This window comes from Theobroma umbraticum, unplaced genomic scaffold (assembly GCF_002168275.2).
Source record: "Theobroma umbraticum cultivar Fairchild unplaced genomic scaffold, ASM216827v3 scaffold_4.1, whole genome shotgun sequence".
NCBI classification, from domain to species: Eukaryota; Viridiplantae; Streptophyta; class Magnoliopsida; order Malvales; family Malvaceae; genus Theobroma; species Theobroma umbraticum.
The window spans coordinates 285,413-304,675 of NW_018397258.1; the positions used below are offsets into that span (position 1 = coordinate 285,413).

General features: G+C 38.7%; 5 protein-coding genes across 11 annotated transcripts; 1 reads left to right on the forward strand and 4 right to left on the reverse strand.

Annotated features, from left to right (window-relative positions):
- Window positions 1-2,426: 2,426 nt before the first annotated feature.
- ARP7 (actin-related protein 7) lies at window positions 2,427-5,998 on the reverse strand. Its single transcript, XM_021424758.2, has 7 exons — window positions 5,655-5,998; window positions 4,790-5,005; window positions 4,261-4,402; window positions 3,645-3,889; window positions 3,177-3,360; window positions 2,927-2,994; window positions 2,427-2,781 (listed from the first exon to the last, which is right to left on the reverse strand). The coding sequence occupies exons 1-7, from the start codon at window positions 5,730-5,732 to the stop codon at window positions 2,629-2,631; spliced, it is 1,086 nt and encodes a 361-aa protein (XP_021280433.1). The 5' UTR covers window positions 5,733-5,998; the 3' UTR covers window positions 2,427-2,628.
- A 217-nt stretch (window positions 5,999-6,215) lies between these two features.
- LOC110413825 (40S ribosomal protein S27) lies at window positions 6,216-10,376 on the reverse strand. The gene is made up of 3 exons (XM_021424804.2): window positions 9,681-10,376; window positions 9,000-9,343; window positions 6,216-8,439 (listed from the first exon to the last, which is right to left on the reverse strand). Exons 1-3 carry the CDS (start codon window positions 9,910-9,912, stop codon window positions 6,550-6,552), a joined length of 2,466 nt encoding a protein of 821 aa, XP_021280479.1. The 5' UTR covers window positions 9,913-10,376; the 3' UTR covers window positions 6,216-6,549.
- Window positions 10,377-10,512: 136 nt separating this feature from the next.
- Window positions 10,513-11,018, reverse strand: LOC110413828 (photosystem II 5 kDa protein, chloroplastic-like). The gene has a single exon (XM_021424810.2). It carries the CDS (start codon window positions 10,938-10,940, stop codon window positions 10,620-10,622), a length of 321 nt encoding a protein of 106 aa, XP_021280485.1. The 5' UTR covers window positions 10,941-11,018; the 3' UTR covers window positions 10,513-10,619.
- A 495-nt stretch (window positions 11,019-11,513) lies between these two features.
- On the reverse strand, window positions 11,514-15,795 carry LOC110413827 (Aldolase-type TIM barrel family protein). Of its 7 annotated transcripts, none has more exons than XM_021424805.2 (13): window positions 15,659-15,795; window positions 15,078-15,203; window positions 14,863-14,989; window positions 14,326-14,453; window positions 14,141-14,210; window positions 13,933-14,035; window positions 13,634-13,751; window positions 13,427-13,508; window positions 12,898-12,959; window positions 12,688-12,760; window positions 12,511-12,594; window positions 12,174-12,254; window positions 11,514-11,840 (listed from the first exon to the last, which is right to left on the reverse strand). In XM_021424805.2, exons 2-13 carry the CDS (start codon window positions 15,110-15,112, stop codon window positions 11,676-11,678), a joined length of 1,128 nt encoding a protein of 375 aa, XP_021280480.2. In that variant the 5' UTR covers window positions 15,113-15,203; window positions 15,659-15,795; the 3' UTR covers window positions 11,514-11,675. The 7 variants fall into 7 exon arrangements, with proteins under 7 accessions (XP_021280480.2, XP_021280481.1, XP_021280482.1 ...); XM_021424806.2 differs by having other exon boundaries at window positions 15,078-15,320; window positions 15,659-15,772; XM_021424807.2 differs by having other exon boundaries at window positions 15,078-15,310; window positions 15,659-15,751.
- Window positions 15,796-16,081: 286 nt separating this feature from the next.
- ATAB2 (RNA binding protein) lies at window positions 16,082-18,955 on the forward strand. Its single transcript, XM_021424005.2, is given in 7 exon segments — window positions 16,082-16,115; window positions 16,118-16,180; window positions 16,183-16,567; window positions 16,679-16,748; window positions 17,579-17,750; window positions 18,027-18,170; window positions 18,601-18,955. Coding segments are annotated over 7 exon segments (1,128 nt in total). The 3' UTR covers window positions 18,861-18,955.
- The last annotated feature ends 308 nt before the right edge of the window (window positions 18,956-19,263 follow it).

Sequence of the window (19,263 nt, forward strand, 5' to 3'; positions counted from 1 at the left end):
TATATATTGGTGTAGCTCCATATTGATCAAAAGAATAGGACAGCAAAGGTAGCCAATCTCTTTCTTTCTCAGTCCTGGTGGGAAAATCCTGAGATCCCGAATCATAATTACCCTTTATAGACATGAATCATTCTGATATATATATAATTAATATGTTGCAGCTCCTTTGAATCAATTGTGGGAAATTCTAAAGAAAAATCCTTAAAAAGTACTCATCATTTTTCTTTCCCTCTGTTATGGCCATTGACAAGTATTAAAAAAAGCCTGCAATTTGCCTTGAGACAAGGTGGGGTGGGGCAAAGAGAAGAGAGAAGCATAGATGGTAGCTGTTTTCTGGGGATTATTTTTTCTTTCTTAGGCTCGGGATGCCATGAATCAAGACTTTGTCCACTTGCTTTTATATTTTGCTGTGTGGGGCAAGTTATGAATCAGATTCTGATGTGTGGATGGGAAGCCTTTGGATTTTGGGTTGATAGTTCGCTGTGGCTCTGTAGGCTTGGGTCCCATTACAAAATTGGCACCATTCACATTTGCTTCGGGTGTGTTTTTTCCCCTTAGAGCCTTTTAAACCTCTATGATGTAACAAATTGACAATCGGAGGGGTGTTTTCCTTTTGCCTCCTTGATAATGCAGCCAAATCTCGTTGTTAAGAATCTGACTCAAACATGAAGAAGTGACCAAGAATCTGATCACATTTTGGTTACGAAACAGGCATTCGATTAGAAATAACTTTAGAAAACGGGACAGCCCCTCGGAAGCATAGACCCCGTAAGAACCTCCTTGGAAACAGAACAGATGCCTATGAAAAGTGAGAGTGAACATAACAGATTGTCAGATTCCGAAATGTTCACTTTTGGGGATTGAAACGTTGAGATACTAATGGGTAGCAAAGAACCTACTCAAGTTGCAATTTAAAACGTCAAAAGTGTCTGGTTTAGCTGAAGTTTTGGGGCTTTGAACTCCAGTTTCTTGATGTCCAGCAGGACAGAAAAACATGCTGCCAAAATAGCAGAGGCATAGAACACTAAGGCCTCAGGACAGCTTCAAGTCCGGAGCCAGAAATGCGAGCTGAAATCAACCATTCATTATTTGGACACTTTTTTGCTGTCATTTCTAACAGGCAAAAACCAAATCCGAAACTTAACCCAACTTGTTTCACACCTTCACCGCCTACCCCAAGTCCAATGGATGCTTCGATGCTTCTTCTGACAATGTTTGTTGTACATGAACAAATGAGTCTTCCCCCCTTCTTCCAAGTTTATGTGAAAACTAAACTAGGATACAACAAAGTTGTGTTTAGTTAGTATCTTTGGGGGAAACCTTCTGGGCTCAAACTGCGATCCTAGAGGTTTTAAAGTGCTCTTGGTGCATTTCCTTCTTAGTTATCTGGCTTGTTTCGTCCCTCAATCAATCAATCAATCTAAATGCTTCATAAAACGTAAAGCTCTTGAATCCCAAATTGCAGGAGGAGACCAGGGGAGAAGAAAGCGTGGAGGTTTATTTTTATAGCATTAACAAACCTGGGCCCATCTTTTCTGCGACTTGTCCCTAACGTCCCATAGGAAGAATAAACGTGGAAGAGAAGTTAAAAGCATCTTAGCAAGGAACCAAGAGTCAGAAAGAGTAGGAAAGAAGTTCCAATGGGGCCTTGGAGCGAATCGATTGTGAATAAGACAGACGAAGTTGGCAAAGGTGATGTAGGATGGCCCTAACAAAGCCAGATGAGCTGTGTCATGAATGGGGAAGAATTCCAACTCAGTACATCGCTTGAACGGTTCATAGAGAATCAGGATCATACCTAGGTGATGTGAACTCAAGTACAATCACCATTAGCAGAGCAGCATCGTTATCAATAGCCTCGTAGTCATGAGTGCGAAAGATTGTCTCAGCCTGTGGAAAAATTGCACCACAATCTGTACAAAATTATTCGAGGCAAAATGGATTCAAGTCTCTCACCTTAGTAATTATGGTTCTCATGATAGAACAGTTCCTTGGCTCACTACAGCTTGTTGCGATTGTGCACACGCCAAGCATCAGCTAACCTATTAGTGCCTGCAATTCCTTAAGCTAAAATCCTGCCTGACTTACAAGAGGGAACCGGGGTCAATTCACTGAGGAAATGGATATGGGAAGAGACTGAAATGTCCTTAGCGATTGAGACAAGGAAAACCGCTGCAAAAGCATTCAATCAATGCCTTCGGACATTGTTCTTCCTTTGTTTTCAATTAGAAAAATAATTGTATAAGAATGACAAGAAATTGTTGGGACAACAGATGGATACATTTAAGGGATTTTTCACAATCATATAAATTACGCCCTCCATAATATAAATTAAGGGCAAAAAGGAAAATATTTAAGTAGAGGATATATCAATTAGGTCCACCGTAATGAAGGTAGCACAAAACAATTCTGATTAACTTGTTCAATTGCTGCAAGCCATGGAAACGCTGATCCTTGAAATGAAAAAGATACCCAGTCACCTACACTGATATCAGTAACATAAGCGCGCAATTAGCTTTCTCAGTTAACACAAATTTCGATTCCTGGTTTTTCTACTGCCATTAGTATCTTAATATACTACAGACAGAAAGCTGCGAACAAGAACTTTGCTCACTAGGGTAAATTTAATCAAAAACACTTTCGATGAACAACAGAAGGGCCAGTCTCATCGTAATCTGCCTTTGTTACATGCTGATTTTGTGGAAACACCACTTTAGCAAGAATTGCACCTCCCACCCATGCTGAGTACACTGTCAAATTCTCTGGCATATATTCTGGAGGCTGCAAACATAAACTAAGAACGATTAACACAATCAATTAGAAAGCAAAGTATACACATTTAGACTGATGTATTTTGCCCCATATGTACACCGTGTGAGAATTACCAAATATAGCATTAATTCACCCTGGTCACATAATAGATTACCTTTACTAGTGAAGGACGGATAGCTGATGTGCACAGGCTTGCTTCTTTCTGAAACCTATCTTCAAAACCTGCAGTAAGCAGAGGTAAAACAAGTTAACAGCGGTGAAGCAAATAGTCAACATGCAGCATATTAACATCAAAGCAACTACACCTAAAATTCTAATGAAACATATGTCATGGCTAAGAGAATGCAAAACTAACCCTCCTTCATTATCCAAACATCAGAAGGATCAAAAGATATGATTCTTACCAGTCATAGAAGTAGTCCCACCACAAAGGACAGTATTTTCTAGCAGTTGCTTCTGGTTCTCAGAAGAAACTGTTGAAATACTACGAACAAGCTGCTCAACAATTCCATGAGCTTCTAAACCCAATATAGATGGTTGAAACAATGCCTCACCAACAGTAAATCTTTCTCTTCCAATTCTTATCACCTGAATTGACATTTGAAAAGTATTACAATCAAAAACAGAACAACTTGGAGATCCTAAATGCAGATGCACCACATTAAGAACATTCATCTTCTTTTTCTCATGTATGATACGAAAATTTATAACAGCCATTAACTCCTTATGTCAATCCTCTACATACTCCAAATTATAATATGAGAGATATAGAGCCAGCAAACTTTAAGGACGCCCAAGGTAAGATTAAGGACTTAGGTAAAAATCAGGAACTTAAACAAGTGCGAAAATAAAGCAAAAAAGAAAAAACAAACCTGTCCATCAGGAAGGGTATGCTCCTCTGTCTCACATGATTTTAGGGTTCTGTCATAAGCAAGTTCATCTTCAGCACAACATGAGAACTGCTCTTTTAATTTCTCAACATCTGAGATGCTGAGGTTTACCATAGGATTAGATTTACCCAGTTCTTGAGCAAGTAACTTTGTCAAATCAATACCTCCAATTTCAAATCTTCTTGAGGCAATGTGTTGGACAGCACCTTCAAGTACTGGAGCTATGTCTGTTGACCAGGGCAAAGACCACATGGCACAACAGAAAATCAATAAAATTAATAGGAAAAAGCCTTTGCAGCTTAAAGCCAATTGTAACTGATTCCTGATCTATTGTCCACAACTAAATTCAACTCTATGAGGTATGCTAAATACCTGACCGGTAAGATATTTTATTTTCACTTCCTGTAATTACTCAATGTTCAAGGCTGTTATTTATTTTGTTATGAATTTGTGAAAGAGCTCAATACGTGTCATCATGCTGGTCTTATTTTTTCTGATATGAGTAAAAAGATTTTAACTTGCCCTTTACATACATGAGTGTAGAACCAAGCACCCAAAATATTAAACCTCACATGCTTCAATGCATTCATGCACATACCTATCTTCCCATGACCAATATCAACAGTACAACCTGAGATACGCCCAACAGCATACAGAGATAATACTGCTTGCTCTGACGCATAAAATCCTGAGACATTAAAAGTTTCGAATAGCAACTGCACCAGTTGTTCTCTGGCAGCCTGGAAAATAATTAGTTATAAGGAAAAACATAAAGTATAATAATTTTACACCATTTATTCACATGGTAATCAACCTCAAAGAATAATAGATTTGGCCAGAATGCTAGGACAAAAGTAAAACGGGCATGGCAGGGAAAATGAGGAGGTACTACAAAAGGGTTTAACAGTTACCAAATCCATTCTACTAATTAAAGGCCAGTTAATGAGGGATTACAGCAGGTAAACGAAATCTACATTTAGCATAAAACTACAATAGTCTATTTTTCTCAAGAATAGGCAAACATAACCTTTGAGAGAACAGCATCCTGTTCGATATCTTTCCTTTAATTAGCAAAAGATCAACTTGAAGATCAGCAAGAATAGAATGAAAAAGATAAGGTGGCCAACCTTGGGGGTACAAAGTGGATCTGTAAACAATATTTGTCCTTCATTCCCAACTTCCCATCCAAGGCCAGTGTATAGAACATGGTGCAACAAATCTTCCATAGCATCCCAGTCTCTAATGAATCCTCGCACAACAGGATCAATTGTAACATCTTCAAACATTGAATTATCAGCTGAGGATTCATCGTCAAGCATGCGTTTCATTTGAGTAGGAATTATCTGACCACAATTTAAAGAATTAAAATTGCCATACCTCACGCCCGTACAAGTAATTCAACCAAAATGAAAACACAAAATTAAGAGAAGAGGCAACACTTATTCAAACCTTCTAAAAGAAAGGGATTAAAAGAATAGAGAGAGAAAGAGAGCAAGGTTTCAAGGACTTTCCTTTCATCTCAAGGCTCAGAGAGGAAGAGATCCAAAATCTCCCATACAATAAAAGGAAATTCTACATTGCCACCCAAAAGACACTAAAAACTAGTAGCACGCTTGATGACAAGAGTCCATCAACTTTTTTTTTTTAAACATACTCTAATACAGTATAAGACATGATTTATCCTTCAACAATATCCGCAAAAACCAGTGAGTAAAAATTTTAAAGTTAACAGCTTCATGAAAATGCTCTATTCTGCAAGAATTCCCATGATTATAAAGGCAGAGTCACACAAACCATGTAATTTAATTGTTCCAACTAACAGTAACAGCCCAGTAGTTTTAGTTTTGGTCTCTTTCTTCTGTAATTTTTCCGTTCGGGAACTGGTCTCAACGACCACTTAGACTTTTCTCAGCCACAACTCTACTTGTTTTTTCAATTTTCCTCGTATGGTGTTTCTTTACCTATTCGAAGCGAGGTGTTGAAGAAACATACCATGGACGGAGCCTGATCCGGGATCGCGGGTCCCGCCTTGAGAAGCTTGGAGCCAGCATCGACCACTGCCGCCTCCATTTGGCCACGACGTGCCCCAAAATCTAAACCCTAATTATTAATCTGCAGACAGAGAGAGACAGATGTCTGTGTTGGGAAAAACCCTGGATTTGATGTTCGGGTTTTCGTCAGAGGGTTTATCAACCTGTTGAAGGCTTAAAGCTCTTCGCTTTCAAAATGGCTAAAGCACTTTGGGAAATGCACTAGCGGTGCTTCGTCTGTTACTGGTCACTACTGGGCAGCCTCTTTTCCTCTTAGCGGGCAATGGTATCCTCCCTCCTCGTTTAAAATCTATTTATATATATTATTATTTTTATAAATAAATAAAATCTCTTTGCACTTTGCTAGAAAATGGGGTTAACTATTCTTTCCTGTAACCACTTAGCTTTTTACTATTAGCAGTAATAGTATTATCCTCAAATACGTCTCTGTAATGGTAAAGCTTGGATTGATTAAAAAGGAGTCTCTCCAGACCGTCAGAAGGGTAGACTAAAGGAAATATGATTTCTAGAAAGAACGTATACGAGTGTATAAATGTATAAAAAAATTAAAGAAAACAGTGTACCAACAAAGGAGAGAAATAAGCATAAAGCAGAGAATCTATCCCGTGTTTATTCTCCTTGAGCCATCACACCCACAATTATACCCTTATGCAGCAACCAGAAAGCAACTAAGCATAGAATTCTCAACCAGTTCTGTTTACCAACCCCATCAATCTGCATTTTCAAGTCAGCTACTACCCATACACTGATTAACAATCAAGACTAAGATTCTATGAGAGTTAACTGAAAACCAGATTATTTACAAGATATTAGGACACAAAAGTAGCATTTCTCTTTCATATTAGACTTGGTATCGGAAGCTCCTGGTTGCTGCATGCATGATAATCCTCCAGGTATTTGACCTCCAAATTCAAAGGCAGACTGCTTAAACCGTCACCATCCAAATCCACAGAAAAATGACCATCAGTTGCAGGACATGCTGGCTCCCCATCCCCTACTGAAATTAAGTTGAAGACTTCACCAGCTTGAGAACCATCATCACTTTTCTTGGAGCAAGAAGCACCATTATCTGTGAATGGCATGTCACTGGTGTCAAACAAAAGGGCTTCAAGGGGAGACTTGTCATTGGAGTTGTCTTGAGAAGTAAACTTTACATCCAGGATTGGACTTTCAAAATCCACTACAGAAGAAGAATACGATAATTCCAGAACATTCTGCAGAAATTCTTCGTGAAGACCTTGTTTGGTGACTTCTGCTTTAATTTCTGTGCTTCCAGGAACTCCTTCCTCATCAGCACCAGAACCATCATCAACATGATTTTCAAGGAATTGATTCAGAATATCAGCTTCATCAAGAACCAAAGTTTTGTTTGTTCCACTGCTAACTTCCCCATTTCCCACGTCCCCTGCTATCTGGTGCAAATCATGTTTGGCTGAAGTAACTATGCAGTCCACTGTGCCATGGCAGGCAACTTGTCCTTCACAGTCTTCAACAACTTCTTTAGTTGTTTGCTCAGAATCATGGTCATTCAGAGAGCATGTCACCTCCACTATTCTCTCTAAAGGACAGTTGGAGGACACTGATGCTATCATTGAATCCATCCCATCACTTGTGTCAAGACTGCAAGATTCAGATGTTACTCCAAAATGTGATTTCCGTGACACCTTTTTGTCAATGCTACCGTCTTCTTCATTTGAAAAATCAGGGGCTTTTACAGCAAGAGCTTGAGTATATTTTTGAGGCTCAATTGAAGTAGAAGACAGGAAGCTGGCAAGGGCAGATGCTAATGCATCATCAATTGACATAGTCTGCTTTGGTTTATCCTTAGGAGAATCAATTTTTGATGCATGATCATCTTCCTCGTCATCAGCATTAGAAAATTCAGGAGCAGTGACTACAAGACTTGGGAATGACTGAGTAGCATTTACTGAATAAATGATTTCATCACATCGGAGAGATGATGAAAAATCCTTCTCACGTGATTCACATAAATCTTCGCAGGAAGATTCATTTCCAATGTTATAAGGAGTGTAATTATCTGAATCGTGGCATGAAAATTCAGGGGCAGAATATCTTGTGCAAGACGGCAATTCAGAATTCTTAGGCTTCTTAGTGAGTTCTTCAAGCTGCTGCTCTACCCGCTGGAGCCTTGAATCAATACTGCTTATGGGCTTTAGCATGTTCTCTTCAAACTTCGATAAGAAATCTTCTACTCTGCTGACTCGAGAAACAAGATGTTCCAGGAATTTTTCAATATGCCCACATGATAAATCGCCCTTGGCTTCTCTATCTTTAAGTTGTGGGGGGATCTCATGTCGATTTAGTTCAATTGTTGACGCAATTGATTCCTGCTGATTGGCTAAACTGGGTCTTCCTTCTTGCGGGATTTTGTTTGCACAATTTAATGGTTCAATGGTCTTTGGCCCATTTTCCTGTGTTTTTTCATTCTCCTTTGTGCCAAAACTGTCTTCATTTTGTATGTGGCGAAGACCTGCTGTTTTAGATAACTGCAAAAGTGTCGGAGCAAGCATGGCCATAAGAGAACTTCCAGCTGCATTTCCCATCTGACCCACTTCATTTTCTGAATCATCTGATTCAACAGGATCACCAAACACATAGAGTTCATCAACACATACACAGCCTTTATTCTGAAGTGAAAGCAAGCGGAGAGTAATAGACATGCAGGGGTTTGTGTCATTGATCTCAGCAGTAGCTTCATATAAATCCTGAAAGTTTTCACCAATCAGCAATGGATTAAATAAAGACACAACTATGACTCTATGTTTAACTGTGACTCTTGTGATAGTCTCCTGTTTGGAAAGGAGAGAAAAAGAAGAGTGGGAGGAAAGGACTATTCTCAAGTTCCTATTTTCCCCTTATAACTAAGATTTCCATGTTGCAACTATGTTCCAAACTAACTCCTGAAAATTAAAACTACTCATGCCTTTGAAGTTGAGAAAGTCAGCTTGCCTTGTTAATGTTACATTTCTTTGACCCACTTTTTTCTTTAGTTCTTAACCATTCCATTATTGCTTCTGGATTCTAATCTTTTGAACATGTACAAAGATATAAGCTCTTAATAGTTTTCGCCCCAGTTTCAGCTGCAGTCTCCTCTCATAGTTGATACAAATTAGTTTCTCCATTTGTATGAAAATAGGTTAAGAAGATGACCTTTTTTTTCCTTTTGAAATTACCAAGAACAAGCAGTTAACACCATAGAATGCTAAGAAAAAGGGGAAGGAAGGAAGCTTTGCTTGGATGAATCTGCAAGAAAAAAAATTTTCACCTGTGAGCTCACACTAAAATTTGATGGCACACTGCTTCCACTATCTAGCACAGGAGTATCAGGAGCTTTCACTTCAACCCAATCATCTTCGTTCGAGTTTGAAGAGCTGTCATTTTTTAGTCTCTTTTCATCCGACTCTTTATTGGCTTCCTTTAGATGTGCCAAAGCAGCTTCATCGGGGTTGGCTGCATGAAGCACCTCTTCATCTCTGGAGGCAATACCGCAGCGAACAGTAAAGAGATACTCATTGCTGCCCTGATGTTTAGGAGCATTGTATATTTCGTATACTCGAGCAGTACTTCGGACATAAACCTGTCGCACTTCATGTTTTTGTGCAAAGGCAACTGCAGCATAAGATGATTCACACAAGGTGAGTAAGGAATTCAAGAATTTGGACAAAAGGGATATTCGAACAAATTCTTTATCATTGTTTGAATTTAACCATCAAATTAAAACAATTAAATTCAAGAAGAACAAGTCACTTCACTGATCTTAACTTCAAAATGCCGAATATTTCACCACAAAAAAGGAAAACCCAATAATCCAGTAAGATCATCTTGTACGCTAACAATTTTTTTTTGTCAAAGTCAGAAATTTTCATATAAAAAAGAAAAAAAAACTTGAAATTGCTGAATGGGAGATAAAATAGATAGAAACATGGTAAATCTTTGGAGGACTTACTGGTGATCTCGCAGGGGGTGGTGGAATCAGGTGAAGTAGGGCACAAGATAAGGGGGGATTTAGGAGTGGAACCGACAGCGCTTGGATCATGTATGTCGTGTTCATGTTCATCAGAGTCGGTGATCGGCGAAAACGATGACTCGAAGGTGACGGAACTAGGGAGAGAACCACCGGCGATTGACCAGTTGGTGGAGGAGCTCCAAGAAGCGTCGTAGTCTTGGAGTAATTCCATGGTTTTTATCGAGTCCTTGAGTACTGCCTTGGTTTCCAAATCTGTTTCGCCGCGGAAAGCGATTTTAAGCGAGTGACAGAGAATCAGGAAAGTGGCTTTCTTGCCTTCCAGGGGTGGGAACGTGGGGGTGATAAAGTCGTAATTTTTGGGATTTTTTTAGGACAATCTCGTATCACTTGCTGCTACGCTTCTGCCACGTCACTATAGTTGATACTGAGCAGCGAGCGCGTTCGTAGTAACGGATATGGGAGATGGGAATCAGTTCTCTGTGAATAATAATCGTTAAAATCTCCGAATAAAAAATGTTTGAATTCCAGTTTCTCTAATTTAAGTCATTGAAAATCCAGTTAACATCGACAATTCCAGGCTCTTGCAATGGCTGTTTGGCTTGTAAATGGAACTAGACATGAGCCAGTTTAATACCAAATTGTGCTTGGAAATGTGAGTTTCAGTTTTTTCCAGGACACATGATTGCAGAATCCATGGCAGACAGAGTTCATGCCTCATGGTGTTGTGAGTTCTAACCAGGGTGATCAAAACAAAAACAATGTAAGAGGAAAACAAGTACAAAGTTGGTCTCATCCATTGCGATCATCGGGCAAAATAAAGCACTGAATTAGATTTCAAGTACCTCCCAAGATAAAAATTACAAGCACTAACAAGTTACATGGTTTTCAGCACTGCCACAGCCAGACTACGGCAGTGCCTCACTTGTGACAGATCTTAGCAGTCGGCATGGTGACACAAATAGGAGCATACACCTTCCTGGCCTCTGGAGTGCCAGGTTTGGGCTCGCCTGCCGCTGCAACCCCGGCAACTGAGCAAACTGCGGCAGCTGCAGCTGCAAACATCAGCTCCCTCCTGCGATTGTTGCACTCTCTTTTGGTCTCACCGCTCAACTTAACACTCTCCACTTCAGCTCCTTTTGCAGTATTGGCAACCACGAGTCTCCTGTGGGCAATTCTGGGAGACCCTTTTGTGAGGCTGGTGGTGCCGAGGAATGATGCTGTCATGGTGATCGAAGCCATTTTTACTTCAGGTGCTTAGGTGCCAACGGGTTTCCGACTCTGAGGGAGTTTTTGTTTCAAGTTAGTTAAATTCTTCGTTTAGGAGCACCCGAATCTGAGACCTTATCGAAAGAAAATTTTGGACCAATGTTCGAGTGCCACATCATTCGAATTATCAATGTAGAAACCTGTGGTAGCCATGAAATCTCTTAGGTGGTTCCCAATTTCAGAAAATGGGGACCAACAACTAAGAGAACTCCTGCCTCTCTCTCCAGATAACTCATTTTTCTTAATTTATTCTTTATCCCTCAGATTGAATTGAATTCACATCCTATTGCTGCTAGAGAAAGTACAGGCAAGAAAAACAGGATCATGGACAAGCCAGCATCAACCATATGTACCAAAACAAATGAAATGCAATGTCTTTCCTCTTTCTACCGTCATGAAATATTGCTACAATAGTCTAACTTTTACAAACATAGGCTCCACCACAACTTTGCTGCATGCTCAACAACACTCTAGCAATAGAAAACTGACTGCAGCAGGGGAGGTGAAACAAAACACAGATACTAGTGACTGAACATGTCCAAGTGATTCTTATCACCATAAAGAATGACAGCAAAACTTTTTTAAATTAACCATTTATATGTTTTGATACATATTGTAGCATGGGACCAATTAGGCCGTATTCCAAAAAAATGAATTGCAATTTGAGATTTATCAATTGGGAACCAAGGAGTTTAGAACATGATAAATCTATGCATACACCGCTTCTTGTTCTCTTACATCATATGGGGATGGCAGTAAATCTTGTACATTAGCAAAAAGATCTTCACGACCGGATGGCACCCCCTCAATAGGTGAATCCAAGACTGAATCAGGGATTGCCACAAGCGTTTCCTCAAAGAAGGATTTCATTGTCTGCAATAAGAAAAACTGTGTCAAACTTCATTTCACTGTAGCTAAAGAGAGAATTTAGATGGATTCAATAGGAAAGTAAAGTTGAAGCATTAGCCATTAAGATTTTAAGGATTCCAATCGTGAATTTATGGATTTCACTGTTTCGGGAAGCTTCTTTGAATAAATAAATGAAGGCGCAATCCCTGAAAATGATACAAGCTAAAGAACCTGATCTGCTTCAAGTAGCAGAGGTTTGTAATTTCCTTTTAGGCCAAAACTATCCAGACAAGTTTCCAAAAACTGTACTAACTCTTCTAAAGGAAGAAGTAAGAAGGGTTATAACAATTTTCATACCGTGCAATGCTGGAAAGCAGAGTCAGCTTTGCGTTTCCACAGACTATTTCCAGGCTCTGAGTAAAAAAGGTTGAGCAGAGGCTGCAGATATTATAGCATATTCATAAAGACACATTATGGATGAAGGTAAAGGGTAAAGAAAAGCTATATTTAAATGATGATAAACCTTAAGCAAACCGGAAACATAACCTGAAACAACATTAGTACAGAGAGTGATTAACAACAGGTATATTTCTGAAGGCTTTGAAAACCATCCACAATGACTACTAACAGCAATATTTCCTCATGAACAAAGGGATGATTGCAACGATGATGTGAAACTGACAAAATTGCCTACCTTCGCCACCTCTCGGACATTAGGTCTATTATTTCCATTTCTTCCCAAAACAGAGTCGCCATATTCTTGATATCGTTCAAGGATCTAAAAGTAGAAGTGTAAACAGCAAGACAAAATTAATTTAATGACAAAAGTGGGCAAAATGCATCAATTAAGGGCAGCAATTTTCCATCCAACCACGCGGCGTGTAAGACCACTACTTGGTTGACCATATATTGCAGTATCAACATGTCCCAAAGTCTGCCAAGGGCTGTTGAAGATACCAAACAACATTTACTCAGCTAATTCAGAGTTAGCCAAAAATAGTAGATCAGAGAGATAGCTTAATAAATATAGGAAAACAAACGCTCAATAGCCAACAAAAAGTAAAAGATGCATTAAACACACAAGTTGTATGCAGCACGTCCAACCATAACACCATGAGCTCCTTCTCTTAGTGCTGCATTTACCTACGATTAGAAACGTCCATAAATAATAGGTTACAGATGTGCTGAGAAGAGTTATGACAGCAATGCCAAACAAAGGTGGTTAAAGACCAAAGCAAATGTGACTCTAAGACAGCCAAAAAAAAATTTCTCTTTTCTACAGAAATTTGCTATCCCCCATCAGTTCTCCAATGCGTTGAAAAGCACATTAGCTAAAACCAAGCTCAATTTTCCAGGATGCAACTATGTGTTATTTAATGGTAATTACCAACTACATTACAAGACTGTAATAAAATCCAGAAATGGAATAATGCAAAATTCCTTTAATTTAAGTCCATGGAGGGAAACCTTCTCATCATAGTGTAAACAGATATGAGAATATGTTTCCTAATTGACATTCATGGCATCACCAAATAACAATACAGGACACCAGACTTATTATACTTAAGGTTTGCCAGAGTAAATAAATGATTAGTTTGATAAAGGTTCACCTCAACAACAGAATTTATGCCTCCATTTATTGTAAACTTCAAGTCTGGAAAGTCACGCAAGAGGGCGTAATAGTACTCGTATCTGAATTCAGAAAAGACAAGTGGTCAATTGCTCATCTCAAAGATAGTGGTACATTAATATTGAGCAACAGGTAACGTAACTGAACAGTTTGATATAAACAAATCTAAAGCTCAATAAAAGATTACTTCAGTGGAGGAATTCTTCGATTATCAGCTGGGCTAATGCCATTTAGTAGAGCCTTCCGTGAATGTATGATGAAATGCCTAGTTGGTGATAGGGAAGAAACCTTGTAGATAAAATCACCTGAAAAGGAGAGAGAAGAAGAAAGCAAGACTTAGCATCCAATGAGGCAGTCAGCACTAAACACAATGATAGGAACAATCCTTTCCTGAATAAAAGTAAGAACACACACACACACAAAATGGAAAAACCAAAAATCTGAGCTAGTTCCAGTTAACAGGTAATATTGGCAGAAAGACCTTACAGAGCTCATTATATGAATCATGATCATCAACACCAATCCGGCATTTGACACTGACAGGAACATTTGTATTGGCAGCAATGACTGACATGGCCTCTCCAACAAACTTTCCTTATAATTATAAGCTGAACATGTAAGTGCACATTGGCAAAGAAAAGCATAATTGAATCTGCTTGCCATTTTGACAATTTTATCAGCATAGCTATCAAACCTTTGGATCAAGCATAAGACGAACACCAAAGCAACCATGCCCTGCAACTTTTGGACTAGGACACCCACAACTGGTTTTATAGCAAGAAAAACATTTAAAAAAAAAAACAAAAGAAAATGCATTAGTTGAGCAAAATTGCAAAATATAAGGAAGTCCATGAAATCAGGTAAAAGAATTGTACAAACTTGAAATTAATCTCATCATAGTGGTAAGCATTAGCAAGTTCAGTGGCTTTTGCCAAGTTTTCTAAGTTATTCCCACCAATTTGAAGAACAATAGGATGCTGTTCTGGTGAATACGCCAAGAACCTGTCCTGAGCAAGAAAAAAAAAAATGAAATCAAGAGAATCAGCAATTGTTATCACTTACAATTTAGCACTATAAAGCATAAAGTTCAGCAACCAAAATATGTTCCCTACTTGCAACCAGAAAAATCAAACGTACATCTAGAGAATTCCTGTTGCTTCCTTTCCATCTTTGTTGGTGTTCTGTTTTTTTATCTAAGCACTTTCAATTAAGATTCCCCATTGCCAGCTATGTGTCATGAAACACACGAACTAAAGTGATTTTGTCTCAAGCCCTGTAATTCTTTATTTTTTCAACTATTGATGGGTTGTAAAGTCCGTCATCACAATGTCAACCATCTCTAAACAGAAGATTAAAAAAATATATAGTAATATGGAAAGTGTTCTTTAAAAGACATGTCTTCTTTCACTAACTTACCAGATTCCCTTTTTGATATACAATAGTTTCAGCTGCAAGCATCTCTGTGTAAAGCCAAGCATGTTTTGAAATGAGGCGGGCAAGAGTCCTATAATGATTATCAGTCCACTCCATCATGGGAGCTACGCTGCAAATCAATGCAACCAAAACAGATTCTCATTCCATATAGTTTGTTGAAGCTAAAATTAAAAAGCCTAGATATTACTATTATGTACCTAAACAGAGGAGGAAGATAGCGCCTGGCAACCATCTCGTCTTCTGTATGAATTTGAGCGTTTGGAGTATAAGAAGAAATGGTCCTTGCTTTGGTCGAATAGTTGTAAGGTATATTTATAGAAACTCTGCGATGGTTTTTCAGGATAACAGAATGAAAAGGTGTAAATGACGATATCATCAAAGAATAAGCTGAAAACTTCACCATCCTTTTTTAATCAGACAAAGCCAGCTCCTTTAGGTACCTATCCATTACAGGAAGCTACATCATACATTCAAATATACCGACAATAGCTACAACTTTTGCTATCACGCACATCATGGCAATCCTATATACTAGGTAGTAATTTGTAGCTCAAAAGAATAAAAAAAAAACTCCTAATCCAAATCAGGAAAATTGAACGAATTAATACTTTTTGACAGACAAAGCAAGAATTGATGTCTAAAGAAACATATGTAATATCTTAAGAATAATGGGTTTGCAGAGAGATTTAACCACGCAATGACAGGCAAGTATTAGCTCATGTAAATGGCTTAAAAAACCAAAAAAAAGTAATGGGGGTGTCGAGAGATCAGGACTTACATAACATGGGAGCTATAGGCTTTCTGGGTTTGCCCCTCTTTTGTAATAGTTGGCTGCTGGAAGGCTTGGCAGGGAGGGAGTTGGGAAGAAAGAGTCCTTGCGCCCGGCCTCCTCACTTCTCGCAGATAAGTCCTCTGCCATCCTTTATTCTTCCTTTTGTTCTTTCCTATGAAAAAGCCCATGAAAATCCCACAAACATGAAACCCATGATGCAACCCAAAGTTAACAACCTAACCCCAGGACCAATCACCAACAGACCCAAACCACTCCTCTTGAAGTGGAGCCCCAAATGCATAAATGGGCATCAGAAGGAGGCCGCCCTATCCTAACCCGCCCAATCTACAACAGATATGTGTGGTTCTCCGATAACTGAAAACTACCATCCATCATCTTCACTTCTTTAACCATTTTCACATTGCTTCCATGGCAACTCTAAGTTTCAATTCCACAAGAATCAAATCCCGGCTCTCCAATCCCACAAACCAATCTCCAAATCTCACTTTCTGGCGAAATCCAGCAACATCTCATCCTCTTCTTATCTAAAAACTACCAACAGCTGCAGCACCATTTTAAACAAAACTCTATATCCGAAAGCTCAGTGTCAGTGCCGAAAGAAGCTGAATTGGATGACGATGAAGAAGATGACCCAACTTCAGAATTGAGCTATCTTGACTCAGACACCGATCCCCAGAGCATTACGGAGTGGGAGCTGGATTTTTGCTCTAGGCCAATTCTTGATATCAGAGGCAAGAAGATATGGGAACTCGTAGTGTGTGACACTTCACTTTCGCTTCAGTACACAAAGTACTTTCCCAACAATGTTATCAACAGTATTACTTTAAAGGATGCTATTGTATCAATAAGTGAGGATTTAGGTGTCCCTATGCCAGAAAGAGTCCGCTTCTTCAGGTCAAATTTACGGTCTTTTCCATATACAAAATATCCATGTACGATTACTTGTATGCATATTAAACATAATAATCAATGCTCTTGATTGATTTCCTTTTTGTTGGTTTATAGGTCACAAATGCAAACGATAATTACAAAGGCATGTAGGGAACTTGGCATAAAGCCGGTGCCCAGCAAACGGGTGAGTTTCTAGATCTTATACCATTGCTTAATCTTTAGCATGAGATGTGCAAAAAGTCTGAAGTCTAAGCAGCTAGCTTGAAGTGCTGTGCTACTTGTTTTTTGAAAATACTTGTACAGATTCATGAAGGGAATAAGGAAAGGGGAAAGAGATAGAGTAATCTTTAGAATAGAAAGATCGTTAGCTATTTACATTAGTACCATATAGGTTGTATGAACATCAAATGAGCATTGCAGGGCAAAACTAGGATATTTTTGAGTCGAAGGTCACCTTTTTTCATATTTTAATTATCAATTTCGAGAGGGCAATATCCTGGTTTAAATAAACGCAAGAGTCCTTAAATTGTTTCTTCCATATCAGATACTCTTATGTAGAATATAGAAGCATGTAACTTTTATATATGGTGTCAAGAATGAAATTGTAGCATTCTTATGGACTAGGCAAAAAAAATGCAGTTGGGAGTTTCTCAGATTAATTTCCTTTTTTAAGAAAAATAAAAGAATAAAGGGCATGTTCTCATCTGCATAGAACTCTTAATCTTCTTTCATGCAATTGTGAAAAACTACCAAGGTTCTTAACCTGACATTAAGGCTTTTAGGAGTTGAATACCTTGCTTTACCCTCATGATTCTCTGTTTTTGCTTTTGACAAAACTGAAGATATGACAAACACAATGGCCAAATTTGCATTTCCTTGTATGTACATAGTATGAATTGCCCATCTTTTGGTTTCTTACAAGTTACAGGTTGTTGCTATAAAGCTTCAGTTGAGTTTATAGTTACAAACGTTGTAATGTATACTGTATTTTCAATGGTTGTTTTCCTTTTTCAGTGCCTATCACTACTTCTTTGGTTGGAAGAACGCTATGAGACGATCTATATGCGTCATCCTGGTTTTCAAAAAGGTTCCAAGCCACTTTTGACATTAGATAACCCCTTCCCAATGGAACTTCCAGAGAACTTGGTTGGAGAAAAATGGGCTTTTGTCCAGTTACCTTTTTCAGGTAGATCTTTCACTTTCAATGGCGTGTTAACTAATACAAGATTTACATTTTCAATAAACCTCTTAACTAACAGATTTGTTTACCTTATGTGTCCGTATAGTGTCGCATTATTGACTTCATTTGTATCAAAATACTACACATTGACAGACCGTGGAAGTCTTCTTCCTGTTATTCGCAATGAAGCATAGCTGTTTCTCAGCTAAAATGTTATTAATGTTCGATATGCTTTCTTGTCATCCTTCTCTGGTTGAAACTGTTGTCACTTCTCTGTTCTAGCGGTTCGAGAGGAGATCTCGTCCTTGGACAAAAGATTTGTGTTTGGCGCTGGTCTAGATTTGGATTTACTGGGAATTGAAGTTGATGACAAGACATTGATTCCAGGGCTTGCAGTTGCATCTTCACGTGCCAAACCATTGGCAGGTTAATCATGATCTCTTCGCTTTCCTCATTTACCATTTAAGCAATCCTGCAGCATCTTTAATCCATCTGTTTCATAATGGCATCGCCCCTCTGGGAGCCATCCCTGCGCAAGGCCAAAACTTTCATTTCATTCTGGCAAACCCATCAAACTGAGCACAACTGATCAAATTATCTGCAATTGAATCAGATTGATCGCTTTCAATTCATTAAAGATCAAATTGTAAATGCTTTTTAATTTTCACAATTGCTTTTGCAAGGGGTGATATTTGAACTCTTGGCCTCTCCGTCAGCCAAACCAATACTTGACCAAATATCAGCTCTCTGAAACATTTGTGCCTTAATATTTTGTCTCTCATTTACTGCAGTCACAGTTCAATTCTGGGTTTTCTTCATAATAAATTTATGGCTCAACCAAAATGTCTTACTGCAGCTTGGATGAATGGATTGGAAGTCTGTTCAGTGGAGGCCGACACCGCTCGTGCTTGCTTGATCCTATCTGTTGGAATTTCTACCCGCTATGTTTATGCAACTTATAAGAAAACTCCCACAACTACAACTGAAGCAGAAGCTTGGGAAGAAGCAAAGAAGGCATGTGGAGGATTACATTTCCTCGCCATCCAAGAGGACTTGGATTCAGATGATTGTGTTGGATTCTGGCTTCTATTGGATTTGCCGCCACCTCCTGTATAATCATTGGAGTTACCAAGAAATATAGATGATGATACCTTCTTTTTCAATTCTATTTACTTTTCTTTTTTTTTTTCTATTCTATTTACTTAGGGGTATTTGCTAGTAAAATCAATAGAAATCCAGCTAATCATAATCTTTTAAAGGCTGAGGTTCTGTACGCTGTAGCTTCACCGTTTGTAGTTGAAGATAAGTATTCTTAAATTATGGCCAAGTAAAACTACTTGCATCCTTCAAACTGAAGAAAAGGGACAGTTGGTAGAAGGAATAAAGCTACACATGGACCATTAGGAAAAGCGTTCATACCCGGTTATGAAAATAATCTGGAAATGCTTGCAATCTTCAGTTAAAAGGGCAACTGAAGATGAGCTTCTGTGAGCTTTCCGGGGAAAATGCTTTAGGGTTA

Bases quoted from the DNA above. Each gene is read 5' to 3' on its own strand.
- ARP7 (XM_021424758.2), bottom strand. From the start codon at position 5,732: ATGGAGGCGGCAGTGGTCGATGCTGGCTCCAAGCTTCTCAAGGCGGGA. The intron at 5,006-5,654 runs GTATGTTTCTTC...AATTGTGGTCAG, and splicing joins CGGATCAGGCTCCGTCCATG to ATAATTCCTACTCAAATGAA. The intron at 3,890-4,260 runs GTATGTGCATGA...CCTGGTCAACAG, and splicing joins TATTGGTCATGGGAAGATAG to ACATAGCTCCAGTACTTGAA.
- LOC110413825 (XM_021424804.2), bottom strand. From the start codon at position 9,912: ATGGAATTACTCCAAGACTACGACGCTTCTTGGAGCTCCTCCACCAAC. The intron at 9,344-9,680 runs GTAAGTCCTCCA...CTTATGCTGCAG, and splicing joins CACCCCCTGCGAGATCACCA to TTGCCTTTGCACAAAAACAT. The intron at 8,440-8,999 runs GTGAAAATTTTT...GAAAACTTTCAG, and splicing joins ATTTTAGTGTGAGCTCACAG to GATTTATATGAAGCTACTGC.
- LOC110413828 (XM_021424810.2), bottom strand. From the start codon at position 10,940: ATGGCTTCGATCACCATGACAGCATCATTCCTCGGCACCACCAGCCTC.
- LOC110413827 (XM_021424806.2), bottom strand. From the start codon at position 15,283: ATGGTGAAGTTTTCAGCTTATTCTTTGATGATATCGTCATTTACACCT. The intron at 14,036-14,140 runs GTTTGATAGCTA...TTATAAGGAAAG, and splicing joins GTCTTATGCTTGATCCAAAG to TTTGTTGGAGAGGCCATGTC. The intron at 12,960-13,426 runs GTGAACCTTTAT...TTCTAATCGTAG, and splicing joins GCATAAATTCTGTTGTTGAG to GTAAATGCAGCACTAAGAGA.